Here is a 26,318-nt window from a genome sequence, read left to right on the forward strand (position 1 = left end):
TTGTATTAGAAAAAGACATTTTATAGATTGTTTTATTTTTTTTTAGATAATTATTTTATGGAGCATTGTAAGTCATTGGAAAAGCACAACAATGTACAAGAATAGTTTATTTCATGACAAGTAATGGATTTTCGCTTGGGTTTGAAAGTGACACTATAACTGAAGAAAAAAAAAAAACACCAAACATTCATCAAAAGTCAGAAACAAGGCACAGATGAGGAAGCCTGACACTATTTACACCTCTCTCTCTCTTTGCACCAGCAGAGCAGCTCCTTGATCATCGCACAGGCAGCTTCCACTTCATTCAAGCAGCACGGCCGTTGCGATCCTTATTGTATTTTTGCGTATTTCCACATGCAGCTATTTTTCGTTTCTAAAAGGGATATCCTAATATCTTCTACTGACTCAGGAACAACACACTGTTTCATGGAGGGTGCCAGATAGAGCCCTATCAAAACAACATATGCACCCTTTTAAAAAGAAAAGAAAAGAAATGAATTGTCCATCCACATATACTAGGCTTTCATAGTTTGAGTAGAATTGTTTTTTTTTTTTAATGTCTTTTTTTCCACCGCAGGGCTATTCCTGATACTGCTTCTCTGTTGCTGTGAAGAAGTCTTCCAGAACGCTTCTCAGGTAGTCAAAGGTGGGTCTGTCTTCAGGGTTTTCCTTCCAGCACCACAGCATCACGCTATACAGCCCTTCAGGGCAGTTATCTGGCCTGGGCATTCTGTAGGCGCGCTCCAGGCTCTGGATCACCTCTGGATTGGACATACCTGCGCAGCATGGAAAGGATCATAGATCTCACATGGATGTAATTTTTTTATTTTTTTTTTATTAAATATTCAGCAAGAATTTTTGAAATTGAATACGTACCAGGATAAGGTATGCGTCCGTAGGTCACGATTTCTGTGAGGAGGACACCAAATGACCACACATCTGATTTTATGGAGAAGGTGCCATAGTTGATCGCCTCTGGGGCCGTCCATTTGATAGGGAACTTTGCACCTAGAGATCAAAACAACCATAACAACATTATAACAATAATAACATACTACATAGTACATAATAACACAATACATAATAACAGAACAATTTCCTTTGTAAATTGTTCCTAATATGAGATAATATTTATGAAGGCATATATTTTCTAGAAAATAAACTTAAAAAAAAAAAAAAAAAAAGTAGGACATGTGATCTGTGTCGTCACCTTCTCTTGCTGTGTATTCATTGTCCTCAATGAGTCGTGCCAGTCCGAAATCTGCAATCTTACAGATGAGCTCATGATTCACCAAAATGTTTGCCGCTCTCAGGTCCCGGTGAATGTAATTTCTCACCTCGATGAAGGCCATGCCTTCAGCCACCTGCAGGGGGCAGCAGATACTCAAATCAGACACGTTCCTGCGCTTTTTTTTTTTTTTGTTTTTCTTTCACGGCTTTGACGGATTCACAAAGGATTTTACTCCTTCATAGTGTACAGTGCGTTTGCATAGGTGAGCAGAGAGACCGGTGCGCAGGCGAGTTAACCACTTCCTGTCTGCTGTCACAAATTGCCGCTTTGAAACGAAGCAGTATGGACCGTGTGTGTTCAAACATGTACCCTCACTCTGTACGTCTCGCCAGGCCATTTGTGAACATTGCACACTAAAGAATCTGACACATGGGTGTGAAACTCCACGAGGGCCTTTTCAGAAATGTGACATTTACATAGGTATGGCCTGTGGAATTTTTTTTAAACTAGTCTGATTCAGACAGTTTTGCCCTGCTTTTTTTTTTTTTTTTTTTTTTTTTTGTTCAGGCCCTACAACCAATTCTTTCTCTTCTTGTGGTTGCGTTTTTCCGTCACCACACCCCGCAATAGCCTGACATGTAAGTTAAGGTTCACCCACTGAACCTATAACACTTCAAGACATTATTGTGACCAGGATTTGATTTGTACAAAGAAATACAAAAGAAAAAAGGAGGACAACAAAACAAGGGAATAAGCTGATAAGCTTATGCAGGCAACAGGCCAGCAGTTGCCACTCATTGTGCAAACTCAACCTAACTAAGCCACATTTCTTGCGAACAAGGACAAGCTAAAACTCTTCATCATATACTGCAGCCTTGGGAGAACAGTCTTTTCTGACAAGACAGTTCCAAAGTCACTTCATTCTGGCTGCACTCTGTGTATCTTACTTCTTTCTGAGTCTTCCAAACGCTGATCAGTCATTTTTTTCAATGCATATTCGAAAACCCACACTTGAAAAGAATTAGTGCCTGTGCACAATGCTTTCCACTTTCCCTCGACTTTGATGCGCGATATGTGTCTCAGGGCAGCGTCATTAATGAGCGAGTCAAAGTCGGAAACCTTCGACGGAAAATGGCTGTCATTGGGTTTTATGCCTCTGTGAAAGGGCTGAGGCGGCTTCATGGGAGACGTTTTTTGACTCTGAGGAAGCTGTTATTATTACAAGATTAAACCTGAATGTAAGACTCCCCAACTGTTGGTGTGAGGAAATAATGTGAATGAGTTAAATATACAGAATAAAAGCATTAAAAAAAAAAAAAAAGTCTTGCCTGAGCAGCCATGTCTATCAGAGTGCTGATTCTCAAACTGCTTCCCTCTGTTGTTTTCAGGAAATCCACGAGGCTGCCTGTAAAAAGGAAATATTTTTAAACAATTTTACTAAAGTTTAGGTCATAGATGTGGGGAAAAAAAACATGGAAATCTCAACACACGACCCAGGCAGGATAGAGCTTTACAAACAAACGCCCGTTAAAAATACTTTCACAATCATCCGGATGACTAATGATTTTTTCCCCCTCTGGTAAAAAAAACAAAAAAAACACCAGAGTTCCCCACAGACAAAAAAATAGATAGCGCTGGCCCAGAATAGCAGTCAAAATCTGGGAGCACAACACAGTCAGGAAGCAGACAGAGCATCAGTCAGGCCGTGATGCGCGACGTCTGACAGCTGACTTTGTGTTTCAGTTTGATTAGCGCAGAACAATGCCACCGCACACCAGCCTGCCGAAGGGAGGGGGGGGGGGGCGAGACGACTCTGCCTTTTGCTCTTCTTTGCTTAACTCCGGAAGGAGCGCTTTTTTGAAGTCTGAGGGCCAGAGGAGCGGCTCTTTGTCAAGGTCGGCGCGGGGGAGGTGGAGGTGGAGCGGCACGCCTGTTATTTTCCATCTTTGTCGTCCGTCACAATAGAAAAACGGGACAGATTGAGCAGCCGGGAACCCGGAGCCGTCTTTTCTCTGCCGACAACAGAGGCGACGATTGTGTCCTGTGCCGCACGTGGACGGCAAGACAAAGGGGAGCCAGCCTCATGCGGCGGCTCCCCTCGCGGGACCGACACGCGGGATCGCACAAAGGCGCTTCTTTAAGCTGGGCAGTAAAAGGCAGCTGCTGTGCCAGTGACGTCCTACCCCCCCCCCAAAAAAAAAAACCCACGATTTTTCTCCCTAATTTCGGGAAGATGCCCAAGGTTGAACGACGGGTTTTCGTTTTGTTTCGTTCGGGGCGAGATGACTTATTACATGACAGAAGCGTCATTGCCATATGAAACAGAAGAAGACCCCCCTGTCACCTCCTTAACGCCGGTGTGTTTTGTTTTGTCGGAAGAGGGTGGAAAACCGAGCGGTGGGAAGATGCCAGAAGATGCCATTGTTCCAACTTGTTTACTACTTTTTAACCTTTCGCCGCGCCGGCATTTGCGTTTGGTTTGAGGACGTCAGTCGTGTGCGTGACCCCAAAGCTCTGGAGCACAGCCAGGCTTCATCAGTTCTGAACAATAACTCGGTGAATCACCCCCCCCTCCCCTCCCCCACTCCCGACCGTCTCACACCTTTATTTCGAGCGAGTGTCTCGTCTCAGGCCGGCCATGAGCGACTTCCCCTCGGTGAGTAAACACCTCGTATGGGAGGGTTCCGAGCGTCCGCACGTTCTAACGCGCAGTGGCGAACGCAGCGGGGGGGGAGCAGGGGTCGGGTCACGAGGAAGAGGCTGAAAATAGTCCATATCAGAAGGCCGCGGAGCCACTTTAGCAGCCACTTTAGCAGCCACTTTAGCAGCGGCATCCCGCCGAGCGCGACTGGAGCTCCTTATTTAGGATCAGCTGGCGCTGCTGCGTTCACGTCCCATCGCAGGTGACTTCACCTCAGCGCCTTCATCAAACGGCACAAAGTGAAGTGTGAAAGGAGGCCGGTGCATTTACGAGGGGCAACTCAGCTCGGAGTCACCGAAGGGGAAGCACAAATTGTGAAAACAGTATGACTCATTTCGATGCTTGCGCTCTGGCACCCAGAGGCCAATAAAAGATCAACATGTTTGATCCTGAAGGAAGAAACGCTCGCTTTGTCTCCCTGGCACCGAGATCCGTGACGGCGTCATCCCCTGACGTTCAGGGCGCTGCAGCGGGAGATTAGGAAAGCGGTGGTTGGAGGGAGGCAGGCTAGGACACATTTTCAGGCGAGCAAACCTGAACGGCGAGGAGGCCGGCGAGATCGCAGGTGGATTTACGGTAAAATGTTCTCTTCGTGTGAACAATGCTTTCACAGAGAACCACCCAAGGACGAGGCTCTTCTTTTTCTTTTGCTTTTAGTCCCACCCACTTAGTGGTTATTAGCAAAGCACCGCAGGCTGGGACACATCTCCGCACCCACCGTTTTCCATGTACTCGGTGATGATGTAGATGGGCTCCTGGGTGACGACGGCGAAGAGTCGGACCAGGCAGGCATGCTGCAGGTTCTTCATCATGTTGGCCTCAGCCAGGAAGGCTTCCACTGACATGGTGCCCATCTTTAGGCTCTTAATGGCCACTCTCCTGTCGTTGTTGTAAACACCTGGAGACACGGAGAAGACGACGTCATCGTCATCACGCCGGATGAATCATTCATGAAGGCTCACGGCGCTGAGTTAAAGGTCGCTGAAAAGCTTTAGCTGTGTCATTCAAGTCACCTATTTGTATTTCGAACATATGATTTGATTTGTGGGGGTTGCAGTGGTCCTGCTTTTACCTAAAGACAGCTGGGATAGGCTCTAGCTGCCCAGATTACCAGAATTCCATAACTGTCATTTCACTCTTGGCTTGTGTGTGGCCACCATTACATGGATGCAAAAGGGCTTGAAAGTTAACCTGACACATCCGCTAGAATGGGATGGATTTATTTGACATAACCGTCTGACAAAGTGCTGACAGACTGCCTTTGAAAAGACAAGAGCCAATCACTGCTGGTGGAACCAGTTAACGGCGCTTGTGAGAAACAGATGCTCATGTGTGCTGATACATTATGCTGATCTCTATTGTAAGAGGCCCTGTTGCCATGCGGTCACTTTCAAGTGGTTTTTGTGATTGGATCAGAAGTGGACAGCTCTGACCACATCTGTTCCCACCTGGCATTAACATGCGTCGAAGACAAACCACTTGTGATGGGATCACAAACCCCCTCCCCCTATGCAAAGTACACTGGCAGTATCCCATCGTCTTCTTCTTATTGCCATTACTTTAATGATGCTAAATTCTTTCCCAAACCTAAGACCAATACATTGCACCTTAAATTGGAGCTCTCTAAGACACAATGTGCAAGGCTTCAAACTTAAATTCCCAATGACACTGCTGCATTGAGGGGTTAGCCAAATTCTTATGTTCAACTTTTTGTGCAAGTTCACAAAAAAGATTTAAAAAAAACACACCAAAAAAACAGAGCTTCAGGGAGTGAAAACTCAACTATGATATCATGTGACCTTTCAAAGACAGTATTTTGCAAAAATAACAAGAGTTCCACATGACAGCAATGCAAACAGGATCCGTCTCTGTCTCCGTGACACAGTCGTGCCAGCCCGACTCCAGCCCATCTACTTTCTTTTTTAGATACCACTTTTAGAATCCCAAGATGTCACGAAGCGAAGCAATGCAACCAACACATTATCCACTGCTAAAAAAAAACAAACTAAAAACCTTCAAATGCCCTGATCACAGTGAACATATTGCACATGCACTTACTCACTAGGAAGAATAAACATTTGAAATGATGGACACTCCCATTATTCAAGCGAGACGAGTTGTTTGCAGTAAGATAAGGAAACAAACACAGTTCCCAAAGCTCTTGCAAGGAGATACTGTAAATACAAAGCCAGTGTGAAATGAGCTCCACTCAGCGTTTAGCTCTGATACAGCGGTTTGCTTTGAATGCTGAGCTGGGCTGGCAAGCGGAACTGGAAAATGGTAATGGGCTTGTGGCAGCGATTATTGGAACTCCCGCAGCCGGGATCAAAACATTTAACTTTTCTTGTTTAACTCCAGTGACAGCAGAAAACCACGCAGTGTGCAAGAAATGTACATTCATTTACTGTGAGATGGTTTGTGCAAGAGGGTTAATGCCTCATGCCTCACTCGCTGTCCAACCAGCCCAAGCCTGCAATTAAAGGCTGTACAGAGGAAACAGTTCTGCACACGCTGCAGAAACAAAACCCTCTGTTGCAGATAGGCTGTGGAACCCACAACCTGACAGAGTGAGAAAGCTTTTCGGATGTGATGAATGTGAACAGAATCGCTTGAATCTTTCGGTAACCGATGGAAAAACAACACAGAAACAGAAACGAAAAAATGTAAGGTTCATGATAATGCAACAGAATGACTTCTGGGCTCGTTTCGTGTTATGTATTTGTTCTAGGGACTCAAACTACAGACAGACAAAACCAAGCATAGACGATACCGAAGCAACAAATTCAAAATCGAGGTCATGGTGTTACCCGCTGATTTTGAGGATGTCATCACGAGCTGCAGTAACGATAATATTCAAAGTCTGCAGCTCGTGTCAGCTGCTGAGCAACTCCGCTGACGCTTGCCAAGTCTTAAGTACACTGCCTCTCAAAGCAAAAAAACAACGTAAGCCCTCTAAGTCCTGCTTCTGTGAATGGTGCCGACTCTTATTTTTGTGCCCGACTGAACTACTTGTTTTCTTGTCAATTAAAAATAGGTAAAAAAAAAAAAAAGAAGCTATAGAATAGAAGAATATAAGACACACAGACGACATGAAACTTACATTGCCTATCAAATTACAACTAAACTCAGCCAATAGTGGATTTAGTTATCATCATGACTAGACAAATTACGACTAACTATCCAAACTAAAAAGAAGCTACTGACTGACCCACTGGCACTAAGTGGTTTTATGCAGATTAACCTCCAGATTAACTGGTTTTACTGTTGAAATTTCTCTGTTCTGACAAATTAGCACATTGCTGCACACCACCGAGTGGAGGAGCAACACATTCATCATGTAATCTCTAAAAAAAAGTGATGCGATAGCGCTGAACTCAGAGAGGCATACCCTGTGGTATGGTATGACTTCCTCCTGCAATCTGAAGACATGCACATTAGAAACAGGAGAGAGAATGAGTGTGAATTGTGTTTAGTCTTTCTGTCTTCCTGCGTTAAATTGACGACTTGTCCAGGGCGTGACTTCGCCTCCGCTTCTGAGACAGCTGCTACTGGTTGCGTGGTGCCACTCACCCATCCAGACTTCTCCGAACTGTCCCGCTCCGAGCTTCTGCAGCAGCTTGAGGGACTCTCTGGGAATCTCCCACTCGTCCTGCCACCAGGGCTTCTGTGGTGCCCTCGACTGGCACGGCTTCACCAGCTTTGTGCACAAGCCATCGGAATCGCCTGCATTGCATTGGGCATGACGGGGAGACGAAGACAGGATTCAGACAGAGACCCGCCTGCCAATCAGAAACAACTGACTCATAACCAGTGGTTGTACGCACGGAGGTGATGCTGGACGAGTTCCTTCAACGAGATGAATGAGATCTTGGCTGTGATATAGTATCCACCACTGTCCATGTTGCGGATCCTGTAGTGCTTGACCCCTTCACCTGTGTTGGGGTCCAAGTCCCTGATTGATAAGGCATAAGACCCTGGAGCAAATAGGAATCATTATCATCGGTTAAATCACGTCAGTTTCTCTGTTCACAGGTGAATATCACAAGTTTCAAGTTGGAAAAAAAAAAAAAAAATCAAGATTAGGATGATGTTGTGATCTGAGCGTAAACTAAATCCAAATCACACTCTCCTGTTTATTGTGCCATATTTTGTTTTCATGTTTTGGTTTGAGTTCCCACTTAGGAATGCGTTAAGATATCTGCTCCAGATAAATATAGATTGTAATAAGGTGATATTTGTGCATCATTTAGGTGCTCAAAGTTTTAGATGAGGTCCAATGGTCCTTCGCTTTACTTTCTTATTTAGCCTTAATGCTCCACTCCACACTCCACTGGTACCAATCAACTGGTGATAAAAGCAAAAACACTGCTGCTGTGCAAGAGATTAAGATGGTTGCTGTAGTAAAGACATTTTCTTAGAACTGGGTGGCATTTTTTTTTTTTTTTTTTAAAGTGACAGAAAAGATTCTTGGTAGAAAATCTTTTTTTTCTTTTTTTTTTTTTTTACTCTGAGTCGGCTTTAACAAGCGTTTAGTCAAACACAGTAGTGCAGAGTGGGAGGCCACAGGGCTTTGTTACACTTTTAATGTCAAAGGTTCATTTAATCACCTTTCTAAATGTTTTCTGTCAGCTTTTGGGGTTATTCGGAAAACAGTCTTTGCAGCAAATCATGGTTATTGTGTTATTATGTTATGGAGTTTCCCATTCAGTAATTTCTCATGCGGTCACAGTCTTTCATTGTTGTTATATTAATGGATGGAATTAATTTGATTGAATGTTATACTGGCCTCCCTAGAATTCCCCACTTTGAAGAACAATCTTGCCCTCTATGTGGTGACCCAAAAATGCATCAATTAGAAATTGTTCCTTTAAGTCTCAGACATCCAATCAAAAAGTTTGCCTTTAATTTTTTACAGTGATGTTATCTGCTTTCATCAAAAGAAAAAAATTCCTGGTCGCTTTATCGTATCAGTGGACTTAGTCATACTTTCTGACATTGAAATTTTGTTTCATGAGTCGGAATTTTTGAGGGGATTTTTATTTTTATTTTTCACAGTTGTGGCAAACTGATTTGTAAGCGCTGCCTGCAGTCCACATCCACGAATATGACACCTCACACCGCACAAGTCCATGTTAAGAAATCACAGAAATTTTACAACCTCTACTAATTTGTTCCGTAGAAAAACAGGTCCAAAACTGAAATTAAATGTACAAAGCAAGAGGGGGGAACAGGAGGGACTTTGTACGAGTGCAAAGTCAAGTCACAGGAAAGACGTTTTTTCTTTTTTCAACTTCATGAGACATGCAGCACATTTGTCCGACCCTGGTGACCTCACCTGGGGTTGTCTCGCTCTCTCGAATGAGAAAGGAGCCTTGCGTGTTCCCGGGAGCGAGGAGGAGCCTCATGGCTTCGTTTCTCGAGACGTTCTTGAAGAACCACCTGCAGCACAAGCACACGATAGAGGTTTTTAGTTGCTCTTCTTCTCAACGCTTCGAGCTAACCACTTCCCCTTCCCTCAGGGATAGGGCATGCCGCTGAGATCAGTATCTCTGTGTTTCCTGTAGGCTGACGTACGTCTCTGTCTCCACCGTGGTCATTGCAATGAAGTTGTACGGGATGTAGCCCTGTTTGCCCGTGGTGAGCGACTCTGCATAGTACCACTCTGGATCCTCCCTGGGTGTGAAAACAGACAGAAACAACACCGGGACTGAGTTTACATATTTCTGATGCCTCGCAGCAGCTTAACATATACTGTACTGTCAGACAGCGCTTTCACTCCGTCCCCTACAGGCACCGAGGGCCCTGCAATGCAAATAACTAATGGGTCAGGTTGAAGGAAGCGTATTTTCTTATGTGTCAGCAGGAGAGACAGCGAAGACAAAACATGTCCAACATCATTAACCATAAGCAAACTGCATGTCGTTCAAGGTCATTTCTTTCCTCGGAAAATCGCAGTGTATTTACATTAAAACCCACTGTGTACTTATAACTTGTCTTTTGTGCTTTTAATATGAATGAATTTGATTGAATAAAATGAGCACAAAAAAAATTACAGTATTGTGTGGTGGAGTTTCAGAAATCCGAAAAATATAATATATCTTATTCAGTCACGGTGTCTTTTTGAATGACAATAGAATCTGTTGAATTTGAACTAAATAATAATACAGCCACAGTCTTCATTGATTCTCAGTGTGGTGCCTGTTCATTTCATGTATAGATAGATAAATGAATACTTTATTAATCTCCAAGAGAAATTTGCATTTGTAACACTTGCAGAGTAACACTTACATTAACTAAAACAGAGTTAAATAAAGCCTCCGCCACCGACACAAAACGCAGCTGGGAAGGATAGTGACCGACAAACAGCGGTCACAAAGGGGAGTGCGCAACTCCGTCTGAGACCCTGGTCTAATTTGGTACGACCACCAACATAGGCTGGAGAGATAGAAGTCACATTCAGCCGCTTACTTGCTGATGATCTTGAGCTTGTCTCCCTTCTGGAAGCCCAGGTCGTCGTCATGGCTGGGCTCGTAGCTGTATATGGCCAACCCAATGTTGTCTGGAAGAGGGACAATAAGCAGCTGTAATGTTAATGTACCCTGTGTTTACGGCGTGGGTGAGCAACACTTCGGGGCCGATATGCTTTCGTTGGCATTTAAGACAGAATAGATGTTTGGATTGCGCGCTATGTGATGCTGGGTTTTTATTGCTTCAAGCTGATATTTTAGCTCCGGTCCAAAACATTTCAAGCAATTTCAAGTGGGGGATACAGAAAGTTTGTCATGGTTGCTCAGAATTAGCAACACACATGAATGCTGATTCTGCTTCTTTAGAATCGCAGATGAACTTTTTCACTTCCTTGATGCCATGTTTACTATTACTATTACGTGATGCAAGTCCTCTGAAAGATGAGCTCAGAAGCACGGTCAGAAATACAGAAGATGTGAGAAAATATACAATACAAAGTTTGAATAAAAAACCTTGTTTTTGGTTTGTGTATATGTACATATATATATATATATATATATATATATATATATATATATATATATATATATATATATATATATATATATATATACATATATGTATATATATATATATATATATATATATATATATATATATATATATATATATATATACATATATATATATATATGTGTGTGTATATTGATTTAGTTAAAAAAAACACTCAATTTATGAGTCTCAATTGTGATGGCAACTGTGTTGTTGTTGCTGTTGCTACCTGGTAGAGGAGATGTAGGAGGTGAATACTGCGACGGGTAGGGAATCAGCTGGTTGGTGTACTGGCAACAAGAAAAACAAGATCAGACTTGAATCATGGGTTCAGTTTTCTGAAGATCTCCAGAAGATCAATTCCAAGTTTCATGCTCCTTTGAATGAATATGACTCATGGACTGAAAATCACCACGATACAGCAAAAAAGAAAGTACGTATCGATGCGAACACCCACACAAACAGACATCTTCTGTTACAGTAATTCATGAAAATAAAAATTCAAAATTCAAAATGGTCGCCTAAATAAAAGCAGCAATTTTGCCGCTGTCGCTTACCGTATTGCCAGACTGAGGCCCAATGGGACAATTGCAGTGATCACAGATCTCGTCCAGGTTTTCAATCCACTCACTGTCCGAATAGTCCGAGCTGCAGTTGCACCCCATCTTTCCTACAATTCAGACGCTCAGGTTAGTTTTTGAGTTTTATTGTTTGGAATTAGAAGTGGAGATAAAGAAGTACATGTTTTACAAAGTACATTTCCAAAAATCAGTTTTGGCTGCAGTCTTAGGTCACTGACCTGGCCTTCCTGAGTAAAAACTCCTTTCAGATGATGCTGTGTCATATTTTTAAAAATACTTCACGGTTAAATTTTGACAAAACGTTTGACGTAACAGAGGAAAGCGCTCGCGTTCAGAGAGAAAACGTCTTTCTTGGCCTTTGGCGCTGGCTTTGTTTCAAAATGGAGGTTCTGAAAATGGAGCTGGAAAATGGAGTCCAGCAACCAGTTTGTTTCCAACGGTCATATAAACACGCACAAGGCCGTGCAGTAAAACCCACATTAAACCCATTCAGAACAAATAATGGCATTGTTATGACCGCTGCCAATCGCAGGGCCTTTGTGTTCAAATTCCAATTCAGACTCCACAAAGGTGCCAAATTTTTAATCTTGTGTAATCCCACGTCTGCACGTGTTGTGCACTGTGTTTTCACAGTGCAGCCCAGCACGAACTGCTTTTCTCAAAGCTTTCTTGGCTCCCATCAGACCGCTCATGGAACAAGGTCACTGGGCTAATCGCAGCAGCCGCCCGCTCGGAAGTCTTGGAGCCATGAGAAAAATCTGCAGAGGCCTGACCCAGCAGCAACAACACGCAACTCCCCAGAGACCCCCAGTAGCGACTCGCCAGAGGATCAGCAGGCTATGGCGGGAGGGGATCTAATTTTTTCTTCTGAATCACAACTCCTACGCTGGCCAACGCTCGGGGTTTTACACAAACAGTCAGCATTTTCCATTGAGGAGCTCCCCTTGTCCCTTTTTATGATCGGCTGCTAGAGGGGCCTTGTAAACAAAAACTAATGAAAGTCACTGGTGTTAAAGTTTCATGAGTTACGCAGCAGAGCTTGGCTTGTACTGATTTTGTAATCAGAAACTATCTCTTAAAAGAACCACAAAAAAACAAGGAGCAAACAAACTAAATATGTGTTTTTTGTTTTTTTTTTAATTCACGTTTCATTTCAGTTTCTGTTTTTTAAATTCAGCAATTTCCACCTCACCTTAATGTTGAAAATATAAATAAATACTTGTAACCCGTTCAAATGAACACATTGACAATTTATGAATTTATTATGTAATAATACATTCGTAGAAGTAGTTTAGAAAAACAACATGTGCATTAATTAGTCTCATATTCTTTGTGAAATTCTCATTTTCCCAAATGATAATAATTTTACTGTATAACCTATGCGGAAGTTCTCAATTTTTAAGTAAAAAGAAATGTCACAAAAAACAGACATCAAGACATGTGAACAGGTAACTTCACACAGTCAATATTTCCTTACTAAAACCCCCTGGATGGCTCTCAGTTAAAGCCCAAAAGTCTTTTATGACCTATTTAACTTTCTGTTAGATGGAAGAAATAATGAAAACAAAACCTACCTCCTGATTTATGAGATATAAATTCGAGTGTCCAGTGGTGTCAGAGTTCAAGCGCCGCCATCGATAATCTCTTTGTAAAATTGATCCTTTGCCAGTGAAGAACTTTTATTTTTGCACGTTTCTCTGTTAAGTGACACACTCGTCCGTGTGTGGAGATGTCATCTCATGCCTCTCTTATTATAACTAACCCAGCGCGAGACGTGCCTCAGTGCAAAGGCGTTAAGACACACACGCACACATGCACAACAGTGAGGAGAGAAACCCAGAGCGTTTCCTGTCGTTAAAAGATTGAGGGTTGTTCTGCAGGTTTGTGGCAGGTGCTTCACTCTGCAGCTGCACATGAGCAGAAGGGGGTCAGAACAGCAGCTCTTCCACAGTGGAACCCAACACCTCAATGTTTTCCAACACGGTTATGCCCGGCGGATGCCACAGCTCTGTGGTGGGGTCTTCTGTTGGAGTGGCATATGTGCTGCATCTCCAAACCCACGACCTTTGGGACGGGATTCACCCCCAGCGTGGGTGCAAAGCAATGACGTAATGAGCTGGAGGCCACATTTGCAATTTGCCTCTTGACATTATTTCTCATGATGACACACTAACGGCCATTTTGTCTGTAAGTCTTAAAGGTCCCATTGTATTCAAAATTCAATTCCACAACATATCTCTGGAATAATAATCTGCATCGTTGGACTTTAAACATTTTCTTCCTCCGCTTTTTAGACAAATGTTACTGCAAGTCGACCCGTCGACACCTCACCAGTACCTCTCCCAGGTAAATGACAGCACAAACATCCAGGTGGTCATTCCGAGGCTCCAGCACTGTCTTGCGGATACCTTGTTTTGTCAACTTCCACACATGTGCGAGGTCCAACAAGGCATCGCATTCAGCAGAAAGCTTAAATCGATCGTGTGTGGGTTTTTTTTTTTCTGAGGTCATACAAACACAGATGTATGCTGTTTTTATTCCAACGCCCATAGTGTTTTCAGTCAGTAAATACTTGTGGTTGCTAAGAGATTCAATGATATTTGCTTGATGTGTGGGTTTGTATCTGTTGTGTGAAAAACTAATTTTGAAAAAATGATTTTGCGCATCAATGCCAATCTGGAGACACTTTATACCACCCAACCACCACCATCCTCCTCCTCCTCTTTCTGTCTCTCTGAAATATCAGATAAAAAGCAAGTTTTTACCTGAATAATCCAAAGGGTTTATAAATTTGTGTACACTTTCATTTGGGAGGGCTGATGGGGGGGTGGTGGTGGGTGGGGGTGGGGGTGGGGTGCCAGCCTGCTCTCTGTAACCTGCTCAGAGACAGGGGTCTTGAGTTTCGAGCTTCTTGCACACTCTCCCACCGCGTGGCTCTCTCTTCCTTTCAAACCTGCTCACGAGCCACATCTCTTCTCTTGTGGCGAACTGCTGCTGCGAAGAGCGTGCACGGGCAGGAAGTCGTTCCAATACATCACAGGAAGTGCGCAGAAATATGTGTTCAAACAGCTGCCGCAGCATAGATTCAGTGTCACTTGTGATGAAACCACCCAAGCATTTTCCGTTGAAGCTCGCGACCCGAGCACTAAATCTAAGCGGCTGGCGCGACTGGTCGTATTTTTTTGTTTGGCGAGTCGACGTGAAACAAACCACGCAGAGCACTAAAAATAAGGCCGCGCTCGTCCATTTCACTGCAATGCGTGATTTATGATAGCGGACGCTTGTCTCCAAAGAGCCTTTGCCATCTTTGGAGAACAGCTTGCAGGGTATTCCTCACTAACCCCTCGACCGCGTGCATCAATACTCCCGAAATGTGGTTGGAAATCACATTGTGTTACGCAACTGAACGCAGATGTTACCAATGCGTGCAGGAAGTTTTTCCGACCCTTCTCCTGCAAGCTTCTTGCGACGCAGGTGCTGTCCTCGTTCGCTTGCAAGCGAGCGACCCCTTTGGTTTTGAGTCCATGCTCAACTTTGCGCGGCATTGACGGCGCCAACAAAAACCTTGAACAGTGAGCATATTCAAGTTATTTTTAGCTGGAGCTGCACCTTTGGCTTATTTAGACTTAAACGTCAGCCTGTGCGCTTACGCTATCATGTGGTATGATGTGGGGCGAAGTTCAAGTGAAACTATCTACAGGGCAGAGGCGAGCATGGGAAACACAAGTCTTACTTTGAAAGCTTTTACCCAAGAATAAGGCCTGGAGGTACAATACCTCTGTGCATTTTCCATATGATATTCATTTCCATTATTGAGGTCATCCGTGTCCTGAGATCTGCCACAACGGGTTCTCCTCAGGAGTTGTGCTCTCCTTTCACACAGTGGCCGCACTCTGCCAAGGCATATTTGGTTTCTTGCTCGGCTAATTACATCCAACAATGTCCATACGGTTGTGCAGCATCCCTCTAGGGCTCCTTTCACATGTTCAGATTCTATACCAGGTCACGGCAGTGTCAAGGAAGGAGAGAAAGGACTATTGTACACAAGGGCTCCAAGACGGAGAATTGATGACACAGGGGAATGGGTGAGATGGAGCAACAGAATATTGAGTTTACGATAAACTATGGGCAACCAAACATAAATGGTCAGAATGTGAGATGGTTATCATAAAATCACCAAAACAAAAGTTTAAAAGCGACTGAGGCAAGTCTTTAATATTGTTAAAATATCAATTTACATACAGACATCACTGCTTTTATACCTATTTACATTGTGAATACATTCACCTAGTTGCATAACCTAAAGGTCCCAAGATTCACTTTACCATTCACATGTATCTCTAGCCTTTCAGTCAGCCCCCCCGAGAAATGACAAACGCCCGTCCTTTAAACCACTTTTTTAAAAAAAATGAAAAAAGTAGAAACACAAAGTTTTAGAAATCAAACTTTGGTGATGTCACAAAGGGTGTTGGCACCTCGACATAGCTAAGTGACAACGTCCCCAATGAGCCTGACTGTCTCATACCCTGTTTGTGCCCGTCCAAACATTTAATGTCCAACAAAGTATATAGAAGTATAGTATAGTAGTGTACTATATATATATATATACTATATAGTAGTATATAGAAAACTAAATACAAATGTTCATGTGTGGTTGTGAACAGAGGGCTAAATAAGAGAATTTTGAGTTGTAATATTATATATATTTATTTATAGAATATAGGATAAAATATATTGAATACATACGTGTGTGTGTGTATATGTGTGTTTACATGTATTTAATAGCAATACGGGCCCTGTAAATGACTTTATAACGCTTGTTGGTTGTATCATCATTCAAGCGATTGCTACACCATTTATGCAAAATTAGTCATTAAAAACACATGAAACAAACACACAAACTTCAGTTCGGTTTGCCGCCCTCTGCCAGAAACATTAAGACTGGTTTCATTTCCCCACCCAGCAGCAGAATAAGCTCGGCCACCATCCAGCCAAGACGCAGTTTCCTGGTTGTACTCATCCGCATCTGGACATGGTAGAGGAAAACAACAATGCACTGGGTCTCAGTCAAGCCTCCAGGCACGGCAGTGGTGAGGCCGAGGGGATATTTTTGGTTTCTGAAGAAGAGGCGTAAAAGTGCCAGAGCGTGACCTCCAACTTCCTTTGAGGATATGGTTAGGGACAGTAGACCCACTGAAGGCTCCAACAGCTGGAAGCAGTTGTTGTACAGCGGGAGTCCAGATAGACGCTGAAGCAAACACACGCACCTTCGTACTCTCTTTATTTCAGTCATCCTGCACGACAAACAAACGAAGGTGTCCTCTTGTAACCCTTGCGATCGCTGCAGCTGCGGTGTTTTCAAATGCTCTTTAAATTTTTGTGATTTTCAAAACCAACCCTACGCAAATAAAAAGGGGTAGGGGGGGTACAGAGTGAACGCTCCAGAGTAACCTGAAAACTGAAAAGGAAATACGAAAGACCAGGAAGAAGAAACTTTCGTGAGTTTAAGTCAATGGTTGCTGCTTAAGAAATGTGCCTGTTACAGTAGCTGCGAGCTCGGCATTTCCTCATGGAACTGGAGGCTATTCTTGTTGAACGACATTATTTTGCTGCACTGTGCACTGACTTTGGCAAAGGCAAACAACAGAGTTCCATTAATAAGAACCATGGCTTGCTACCCAAGCCATGGTGACTATAACACACTGGATTGGTCAGCTTAAATGAAATAGAGAAAGGGTTCAATCAATCACCTCCACAGGTTCTTCCTCCGCTACCAAACTCTTTCTTTGGGCTTTTTACCAGACGGATATGTGAAATAAATCCAAAGGATTGAGGAAACATTCTGTCTCTCATGCTATGTTGTCTCTGGTTGAAAGCCGCTCAACTGGAGCAGGAAGTTTTTTCTTTTCTTTCAAATAAAAGCTTGACTATCTACAGACTTTTGTTAACCTTTGTACAGGAAATAATCTGATCAAATAGAACAGTCTGCACATCTATAAAGCTCCCAGGGGCGTTTCCCCTATTTTCAAAAAAAGCTTCCTATATTTTTCTACATCAATGACTAAGAAAAAAAACGAAACAAGAAAAAATATTAGCAGATATTTTTACATTTAGTCCATTTTAAGCTCTTGTTTTCTATGCAGCTACACTGTTGCTGTGGAAAAAGGCCCGTCAGAGTAGCCGACTCTTCATCCACCAGAGAGGTACGTGGATATCCAGACCAAGTGTGTTTGCCCCTACAGGTCTGCACGCTGAACCTTCTTCCTCAAGCCAGGGAAGCACATCAGCGTTGGGCAAATACCTCAAAATCATTTTATACTCTGTTGCCAAACCACTCCTAGAGGAAGAAGATAACCCTGTCCATGCTGCGATAGGAACAGGTTAGCACAGTGAGAAGCGTCTGGAGTTGATGTTCATCTTGGTGAGCCCCAGGTGTTTGAGCGGCGTGGACAGAGCGAAGGCCGCCTTCATGGGGATGTCACAGAGCAGGTCGGACTCCTCGCCGCACTCCTCCAGCTCGTACGTGGCGTCGTCCAGCATCTCTTTGTGGCGGTGGCACACCTGCTCCACCTTCAGCCGGTGGATCTCCCCGCGCAGGCGGATCAGCTGCCGGGCCAGGAGGTTGTCCTGGACCTGCATCTCCCTCTGTTGTGCAGAGAGGTGGTGTGTGAGGCTTAAACAGCGTGGTTTAAATAGCTCCACTTCGAGCAAGAACAACTGCGATCAATAATAAGTTAATTACTTTGAACAGAATTTGTAATTTTTTTAAACACAAAAGTCACCAGCATTTTTTTCTCCCAATGTGAGGAGAAGAAAGTCCAGATAATTGGGTTTAAAATCTGTAACTAGGTGTTTGTCCCTCGTTACTTCCCTCGACTACATTCCAGTAAGTGATCGATCGCTGGGATAAATGAAGTTAGACTCACCAGCTCTTTTCTGAGAAACGCCAGAGCATCATCGATCGTGTCGAAGCCGCAGATGTTGCGCACAGCCACGTCCGACTCCTGCTCCCTCCGTCCCGCAGGTGCTGCTCGTCCCGCGGAGTCCGCCCACGGGCGGCTCTGCACCCTCTCCTGCCACTCCAGGTACGACGGCCTGCGGGTCTGTAACTTCAGCTTCTCCGTGAGCGCCTTCACGCTGTCCAGAGCCTCCGCGTCCACCTCCGAGGGCTCGTCAGACAACTCTTTAAACTCCATTGACGCAACGTGTGAATGTGCTCTTTGGGAATTTCCTAGTCGGCGCTGTGAGCGCAACAGGTCCTCGCCTGCTTTATATGGAGACAGGCAGCAGTGACCGCCCATCCCAGGAAGACTGAGGCTGGAGTTTGGCTGTTTTTTTTTTTTTTTTCTTCTACTTTTAATCCAGCAAAACCCACGGCAGCTATTCCCAGATTTCCTAATATCCTTGCACCATCCTTGCAATTAAAGTCTTTTCGTAAACTTTTACCAGAGTCCAAAAACAACAAGAAATGAAAATGAAAGTAGGGTGTTATTAGGCAATGATAAGGTGCAATTATAATAGTTTAATGGTGATATGGGTGGTTTAATATCAGTAAAACTATTGTTGTTGCTGCTGTTTAGTGCGCTAAGTCAAATAAACTGCATAAATTCCGGGAGTCAAATTACCTATAACGTGGTATTAAGCATCCGAGCACACGAAACCACAACTTTTGAGTTGCATTGTATTCAATACTACTACTACTACTACTAATAATAATAATAATAATAATAATAATAATAATAATAATAATAATAATAATAATAATAATAATAATAATAATAATAAACTGTATGTAATAAAATAAAAAGTTTAATAAAAACCTATGGATTATTCAAAAGTAGTGTTTGGATTCTGACAATTCATGTGTAACGTCCCTAAAATCTAAAACCTTTCACCGAAGTGCTGCTTGTCTGGTAAGGTGTTACTCTAAACGGTGCTGCCACCTGGCGGCCATTCATTATTCAAACGTCGGATTTCTCGCTCACGTTGCCCGAAAACTTTCCTCAGCGTTGTGTGACACACTTGGTTCTCTAAAGGAAACGCGCACTTCCGTTTTCTGTCGCCTCGGCGTTATTTTTCCTCCGCATACCAGAGTCGACTTTGTCTGCCACCTGTGTCTTATAAAAATGTAGCTCGGCCGCGTGCCGAGAGAAATAACTCTATTTATAGGCTCCTTATCGTCAAACAAACACAGAGCATCTGCACTCGTCCCCGAGTCGGACTGCGGGGGCGCGCAGTAGCAGGCGCCCGTTTTCGTTTCGAAATTGCGCACGAGGAGAGGCTGAGGTGAGGTGAAGTGAAGTGAAGTGAAGTGAAGTGAAGCCCGCGGCCACGGCGAGTTGGGACACCGATGGAGTTCTCCGAGCACATCAAGACGGCCAACGTGGAGGATGTTGTGCTCCGGCAGCCGCTGCACCCGCAGAGCAGAGGCACCTTGTGCATCACCGGCCACCACCTGCTCTTCTCGGACAGGGAGGAGGGCGGCTCCCGGCAAGTTCTGCTGCTCCTCAGGAACGTCGATGCCATCGAGAAGAGGTGAGGTCCGTGAACGCAGCCTGGGTGCGTCTGCCGCGTCTACCGTGACCGTTTTGTCCTTTTTTTTTTTTTTTTTTTTTTTGCGAGACCCGTGATCACTTTGATGGAACAGATTTGTTTGCTCGTCGCAACAATCTGAGAGAGAGAGAGAGAGAGAGAGAGAGAGAGAGAGAGAGAGAGAAAGAAACAATCATCACCCAAAGTGTCTGTGAGCGCTCCAGTGTCTAATCAATGTCTGATTATCCCCCATCCCCAAATCCTTTGAACCAGTGTGGAAAACCTTTCGGCCTATTCAGGCTTCTTCTCTAACGCAGGCGCCGCTGAAAGGTTGGACATCCTTTGTGTTGCCATGTGTTATGTTCTCTTCTCTGCTGCTCTTGGTTGACCGCAGCGCTGAGCTGAGTTCAAATAGGAAATTAGCCAACAAGGTTCACAACCATAACTTTTCTCTTATGGCCCACCACACCCACACACACACACACACACACACACACACACACACACACACACACACACACACCATGCTCACAGTGTTGTTTGTTGCGGTCGCTTGCTACTAACAGCTTTTATCAGCTTTCTAACAGCTGACATACTGTACTACTTGATGTTTGGTCAGCAGGGGTACAATGGACAGAGTAAATGGCCCCCTCCAAAACACACCCACACGCGCACACACACCCACACACTGAAAGAGTTCGCTTTCATTTTCCGCTGTTGCAAAGTTACTCTGTGCACTGCTTGAGTTACTCCATCCCTGGAGGAAGTGAGCGAAGAAGTTCAATGTCGAATGCTTTCGTGTCAACGCTTCTGTTTTTGTGCGTGTGTTTCTGTGTGTAGAACATCTGCATCTTCGGGGACTATCAAGATTAAGTGCAAGGATCTGCAGATTCTCCACCTCGACATCCCAGGCATGGAGCAGTGTCTCAACATTGCCCACTCCATTGAGGTGGAATCATTTGAAAGAAAAATAAAAAAATATATATTTATCACTATTGCTGCTATTAGAACACAGAGGTTTTCAAACTATTTGTCAATGTAATTGCGTCTTGACTTCTCTCTCTCTCTCTCTGTCCAGACCCTGTCAAGTCTGGACACTGTGTCGGATATGTACCCCTTCTTTCACAGGCCCTCGGATCTCAGTTTGCAGGGCCAGTGGGGCCTCATGCCTCCTGGGGAGCACTACAGTCAACTAAAGGAGATGGTAAACAACATTCATGTTACTTTTGAAAGACTTTACATATCATCAAGCAGTGTTTTTCAACCCGTGTGCCGCGGCACCCTAGTGTATGCTGAGATGATGTCAGGTGCAACATGAAAAATGATCCAATTTCACGTAATTGTTTGAAAATAATAATGTTCCGTTGTAAAGTGACTGTGCTTTAAAAGGAATGTGAGTCTATTTACCTTCATCACACCCTCCCATTATATCAGCTTTGTGTGCATCTAAGCAGGTTTCACACTGAGTGAGTCTAAATTAATTAATTAAGATAGATAGATAGATAGATAGATAGATAGAGACTTTATTGATCCCTTTAAGATGACTCCCTCAGGGAAATTAAGACTTCCAGCAACAGTAGCAGCACACAGAGACTATATTGCCATTATTAGGCTAAAAATTGGCATTTTAAAAAATATATATTTTTGGTTGGTGATGTGCTATGAGATTTCTTTCTTAGTGCTGTGGCTCAAAAAATGTTGAAAAACACTGTCATAAAGTGAGGATGTCAGACATGCACCCACTCCCAACAATGATCCAGCACTAACATGAGCGGGAAACAGAATTGTTTTCAAGGTTCAAGAGTCAGGATATCCCTATTGCTTAGCTTTCATTTGTTTCCCTCCGACTCCTGAATGTGCTGCATGCAGCTTAATCTAATAAACTGACGCCTTCCTGTGGGAGCTGCACGTTGCCATGGTGAGGGGTGGAGCCTGAGGGTGGCATTGTTGTGTTTTTTTTTTTTTTTTTTTTTTTTATGGGCACAATGTTCCCAGAACATGCAGGGTTTCTGCGGCCTTCATCAGCTCGGCCTGGCCAGCGTCCGAGTGGAGTGGTTTTAAATTAAGTTTGTTGCTTCCTGTAAGTGTCCTCATTTGTTTCTCTCGAGGAGAATCTAAGCGTATCTGTTCGTCGGCAGTGTTTGCTCGCAAGAATATCCGGGGTTAAATTTTGAGTTCTTTTCGGAAAGGCAGCACGATCAGAACCTCACAAGTCTGATTACAATCACTGATGATGTCATGAAGTCGATTCGTTTTCTGTCACGATTGTCAGGGCAAAATTTGCCATGTTCAAGCTTCCAGAAACATGTTGCTGTTGTTTCTGGAAATTCTCTTGCTGTTTTCTGGTCAGTCAGCACCTGGAAATTTCTTGTTGCCACAAAGAGAGTATTAACAAGGCCACGGACTTAAAAATATATATATGTTTTTTACTTTTTATCCTAGTTGGAAGAGTTTGGGATATCACAATTGTGTTTTCCCAGAGACAAAACGTAAAAACTTAATCTAGTTTTTAATTGATTGTATTTTTTGCTCTAACTTTTCATAATTCATTCATTCATTCATTCATTCATTCATTCATTTGTTTTCGATACCCGCTCACTTCTCCTACACTCACAGTTGCAGGGGTTACCAGAGAGAATCCCAGTTGTCTTTAGGTGAAGGCGTGGTTACATCCTGGACAAGTCGCCAGTTCATTGCAAGGCCACAAATAAAGAATCATTGACACTCCCTCCTATGGCCAGTTTAGAGTTCCCATTTCACCTCACATGTGTTTTTGGACTGTGGGAGGAAGCCGACATATCTTGAAAGAACCCACGTAGACACAGGGAGAACATGCACAACAATGCAAGAAGGGTTCCAGCTTCCACCTGCATTAGTTGGGTGTGAATTCCTCAGTGAGTGATTTAGAGCAGAAATAACAGAGAAGATGAGGAGGTTTCTTTGTGAGGGCCCCCTTGATGCACTGGGAGGACATTTGACCTTTGCCCTTGGAGACGGAATGGACTAGATGAACTGGGCCGAAGCCGTTCCTGTCTGCTCTGCTGTAAACTGAGCATGAGACTTGGTTGTATGTGCAGGGAGATAATGCTCTGTTACCATCACTGTGTTCACTCATTCCCAACCGCGACCACCATAACCTTGGTCCCACTCTTTTGCAGCACGGGGCCTGGAGGCTGAGCACCGTGAACGAAGACTACTCGGTGTGTCCCACTTATCCCCCGGTCGTCATCGTCCCCAAGAGCGTCGACGACGACACTCTGAGGAGGGTTGCCAGGTTCAGGCAGGGCGGGCGCTTCCCCATCCTGTGCTACTACCACCAGAAGAACAGCATGGTGATGGGCTTGGATGCACTGCTGGCGCTACGTTTGAGAGGAAATGAAAACTCAAAACTCAAAAAAGAACTCACAACTTCCTCAGGTAATCATGCGCAGCGGTCAGCCTCTGATCGGAGCCAACAAGAGGCGCTGCAAGGAGGACGAGGACCTCCTCCAGGCTGTGATCCAGGGCTCCGACAAGGGTTACATCATCGACACGCGCTCCAGTCAGCAGGCGCAGCAGGCGCGCGTGGCCGGCGGAGGGTTCGAGTCCAAGTCGTCGTACAGCCGCTGGAAGAGGCTGCACAGACATATGGAAAGGTGCGCTCGTGCTCGTGCGTGATGACCTGATGCTGAATTTTATTTTTTGTCAACACTGATCAAACTGGCCTCGGCCGTCGCAGGGGAAAGCCCCTGCAGGAGAGCCTGATCAAACTGGTTGAAGCCTGCGGCGACGCGTCGCACAACATGGACCGCTGGCTCAGTAAGCTGGAGAACTCAAAGTGGCTGTCTCACGTCCAGACTGCACTGTCAACGGCTGGGCTGCTGGCAGAGTGCGTGGAGAGGTATGAACCAGCACCCGTGCACTGCACACACATCCAGGTTTTGTTCTGTGCAGAGTTTCACTTTAAAAGCATTTGCATGAACATGCAGTTGTTGTAGGTATGAATTGTAAATGAATGTCTCTCCTGTATCTGCCGCTACTAATATTCTTCCATAGGGGATTTATGTGCACTTTATGGGTGAGACTTGAATTCATGCTGTATTTATTACCAGTTGCAGTTGTGCTTGCGGCGCCAACCGTCAGATGTTTGTATAACTTTGTGTTGTTAATAGCAATGATGATAAATTGAAATGGACTGAACTTTGCTTAATTGAATTGAATTGAATTGAATTGAATTGAATTGAATTTGAATTTTGAATGGTTATAGGCTTCTCTTGCTGTATAATGAAGTTAAACATACACATATCTGTATTTTGCTTTACCAAATACGCAATATGCTTTCTTACGTAAAATCTTGGTGTGGGAATGATGGTGACCAAATATAAAAGAAGCATTTTATTTTATTCCATTGTACTCCGTCTTGATAACATTTTTACAAAGAAATTTGAAGGAACATGGCCTTCTGGACATGATAATCCTAAACATCTGTTTTTTTTTTTTTTCTTTTACTGATTTTCCTCTTTCTATTTAATGATTTTGTCCAGAGATGGTCACTCAGTGCTGGTTCACGGCTTTGAAGGAACAGACTCTACTTTGCTCATCAGCACGCTGGCACAGCTCATAATGGACCCATGCTGCCGCACGCTGGAGGGCTTCCTGGCTTTGTTAGAGAGGGAGTGGGTCCAGGTGAGTGTGCACGGCAACACTGGACGTACTGTATGTCTAGAGAGATTTCAGCAGCGACAATCTTGGGTCATTGCGCAAGTCAGTGGGAGTCAGAGGAGGGAAAGCCACGTGAGTAGAGCAGTTTTACTTCCCCATTTGATAAAAACAAAGAAAAGATTCTGTATTTTTACCCCTCGTACCTAATAAGTGGTGTAGGGTTAGAGTTAGTTTTCACATGTGTTTGAGGTTTTAATAAACCACAGGTTTAAATTGGCAAAAGTTCAAGTTTATGCTTCAGTTTCAGTTCAGTGAATAAACTGAAAGCATATCTATTACTTTGTCTTTTTGCATCGGCAGGTTTGAAGTTAGGCTTCCTTTGACCTTAACTTCTGCAGTCTAGACCAAACAGGAAACACAACAACTCAAAGCAAGAAAAAAATAAATATTGCTGCATGGTGCCGCTCGTGCATGAAAACAATTCTTTGTCTTAAGCTTAACTCTCTCTCAACTAGACATACTGTAGAAAATGTTTCTCTTCTTTACCAGGTCGGGGCTATTGTCTCCTTCTACATCCTGGTTTCTTTGCTTTGTTATGTGAACTTGCTAAAGAGCTGACTGTAAATTTGGGAGGTCTATTTGCTAGGAATACATTCTACTACTACAAGAATGGCTTTTCTTTGTTCTGAAGGCGGGTCACCCGTTCCAGCAGCGCTGCGCCCGCTCGGCCCACTCCCACGCCCGTCTCCAGCAGGAGTCTCCGGTCTTCCTGCTGCTGCTGGACTGCGTGTGGCAGCTGTGGCGTCAGTTCCCCCTGGCGCTGGGCTTCTCTGAGGCGCTGCTGCTGAGGCTGGCCGGCGAGGCCTACTCCTCCGACTACGGCACCTTCCTGTGCAACAGCCATCAGGAGAGGCGGGTCTCCACGGACAGACACGAAATCCGACGCCGAGGGACCAGGTCTGACTTCTTTCGCTCACCATCTTCTCGTCTTCTCTCACAGATGCACTCTGGGACTGATGGAGAACACGCACTGTTTGTTCCAGGCCTTGTTGAGGCCAGGTAAGAGAGAATACTACTCCAACCCACTGTATGAGCACACCGAACTGGCAATCTGGCCCTCGGTCCACCCGCAGTCCCTGCAGCTATGGAGAGGTCAGTTCTTCTAAATTATTTTCAGAGCATTGAATTGAACTGTGCAGCTTCGATCATCTCTGGGGATGATAGCGCACGTCTTGACTCACACCTGTGTTTGGTCCGCAGCCTTTTTCCTGAGGTGGACCCCGCAGACTCGTCACCTCGAGGAGGCTCAGGAGGAAATACGGAACATGGTCATTGAGTGGGGGAAGCTGGCTCTCAGCTGATGTCGAGTCAGAAAAGGAAGACGTCCAGGCTAAGCCAACAGACTGTGGCCAGTGTTCAGGAACAGTGTTAAAAAGTTGCAAAAGTTGTTTTTTTCTGCCAGATGTTATTTAAGTCTTAAGAGTTTGTTTCTCAGTGCAAAACATTTCTGATCTTGGAAGAACTACTGTGTCCTTAATAAAAAGCAAATGGTTTGTGTCACTGAAACTGTGCGGCTGTCTGTTCTCCGTCACTGCCTTAGTGGTTTAAAATT

The 26,318-nt window shown here is 44.2% G+C and overlaps 3 protein-coding genes across 4 annotated transcripts; 1 reads left to right on the forward strand and 2 right to left on the reverse strand.

Moving 5' to 3' along the window:
- Nucleotides 1–92: 92 nt before the first annotated feature.
- Nucleotides 93–13,333, reverse strand: lck (LCK proto-oncogene, Src family tyrosine kinase). The gene is made up of 13 exons (XM_076027530.1): nucleotides 13,108–13,333; nucleotides 11,510–11,622; nucleotides 11,182–11,242; nucleotides 10,401–10,491; nucleotides 9,507–9,605; nucleotides 9,268–9,371; nucleotides 7,757–7,906; nucleotides 7,503–7,655; nucleotides 4,651–4,830; nucleotides 2,560–2,636; nucleotides 1,211–1,364; nucleotides 877–1,008; nucleotides 93–776 (listed from the first exon to the last, which is right to left on the reverse strand). Exons 2-13 carry the CDS (start codon nucleotides 11,615–11,617, stop codon nucleotides 580–582), a joined length of 1,506 nt encoding a protein of 501 aa, XP_075883645.1. The 5' UTR covers nucleotides 11,618–11,622; nucleotides 13,108–13,333; the 3' UTR covers nucleotides 93–579.
- A 3,464-nt stretch (nucleotides 13,334–16,797) lies between these two features.
- On the reverse strand, nucleotides 16,798–19,215 carry fam167b (family with sequence similarity 167 member B). The gene is made up of 2 exons (XM_076027547.1): nucleotides 18,460–19,215; nucleotides 16,798–18,178 (listed from the first exon to the last, which is right to left on the reverse strand). Exons 1-2 carry the CDS (start codon nucleotides 18,832–18,834, stop codon nucleotides 17,915–17,917), a joined length of 639 nt encoding a protein of 212 aa, XP_075883662.1. The 5' UTR covers nucleotides 18,835–19,215; the 3' UTR covers nucleotides 16,798–17,914.
- A 358-nt stretch (nucleotides 19,216–19,573) lies between these two features.
- LOC142889021 (myotubularin-related protein 9) lies at nucleotides 19,574–26,272 on the forward strand. Of its 2 annotated transcripts, XM_076027548.1 has the most exons (11): nucleotides 19,574–20,068; nucleotides 20,339–20,395; nucleotides 20,906–21,014; nucleotides 21,144–21,269; nucleotides 23,224–23,397; nucleotides 23,483–23,700; nucleotides 23,784–23,945; nucleotides 24,589–24,730; nucleotides 25,398–25,618; nucleotides 25,707–25,858; nucleotides 25,967–26,272. In XM_076027548.1, the coding sequence occupies exons 1-11, from the start codon at nucleotides 19,884–19,886 to the stop codon at nucleotides 26,065–26,067; spliced, it is 1,647 nt and encodes a 548-aa protein (XP_075883663.1). In that variant the 5' UTR covers nucleotides 19,574–19,883; the 3' UTR covers nucleotides 26,068–26,272. The 2 variants fall into 2 exon arrangements, with proteins under 2 accessions (XP_075883663.1, XP_075883664.1); XM_076027549.1 differs by lacking the exon at nucleotides 20,339–20,395.
- The last annotated feature ends 46 nt before the right edge of the window (nucleotides 26,273–26,318 follow it).

This window comes from Nelusetta ayraudi, unplaced genomic scaffold (genome assembly GCF_046127955.1).
Source record: "Nelusetta ayraudi isolate G7.1 ecotype Tasmania unplaced genomic scaffold, CSIRO-AGI_Nayr_v1 ptg000021l, whole genome shotgun sequence".
In the NCBI taxonomy this organism is placed as follows: domain Eukaryota; kingdom Metazoa; phylum Chordata; class Actinopteri; order Tetraodontiformes; family Monacanthidae; genus Nelusetta; species Nelusetta ayraudi.

Coding starts and splice junctions, on each gene's coding strand:
- fam167b (XM_076027547.1), bottom strand. CDS start 18,834: ATGGGCGGTCACTGCTGCCTGTCTCCATATAAAGCAGGCGAGGACCTG. Junction 18,179..18,459: donor CGTTTCTCAGAAAAGAGCTG/GTGAGTCTAACT, acceptor TCTGCACAACAG/AGGGAGATGCAGGTCCAGGA.
- lck (XM_076027530.1), bottom strand. CDS start 11,617: ATGGGGTGCAACTGCAGCTCGGACTATTCGGACAGTGAGTGGATTGAA. Junction 10,492..11,181: donor TCCTACATCTCCTCTACCAG/GTAGCAACAGCA, acceptor TCCCTCTTCCAG/ACAACATTGGGTTGGCCATA. Junction 4,831..7,502: donor GTTCGGAGAAGTCTGGATGG/GTGAGTGGCACC, acceptor CCGTGTCTCCAG/GTGTTTACAACAACGACAGG.
- LOC142889021 (XM_076027548.1), top strand. CDS start 19,884: ATGGAGTTCTCCGAGCACATCAAGACGGCCAACGTGGAGGATGTTGTG. Junction 20,069..20,338: donor GTCGATGCCATCGAGAAGAG/GTGAGGTCCGTG, acceptor CCTTTGAACCAG/TGTGGAAAACCTTTCGGCCT. Junction 24,731..25,397: donor TAGAGAGGGAGTGGGTCCAG/GTGAGTGTGCAC, acceptor TTTGTTCTGAAG/GCGGGTCACCCGTTCCAGCA.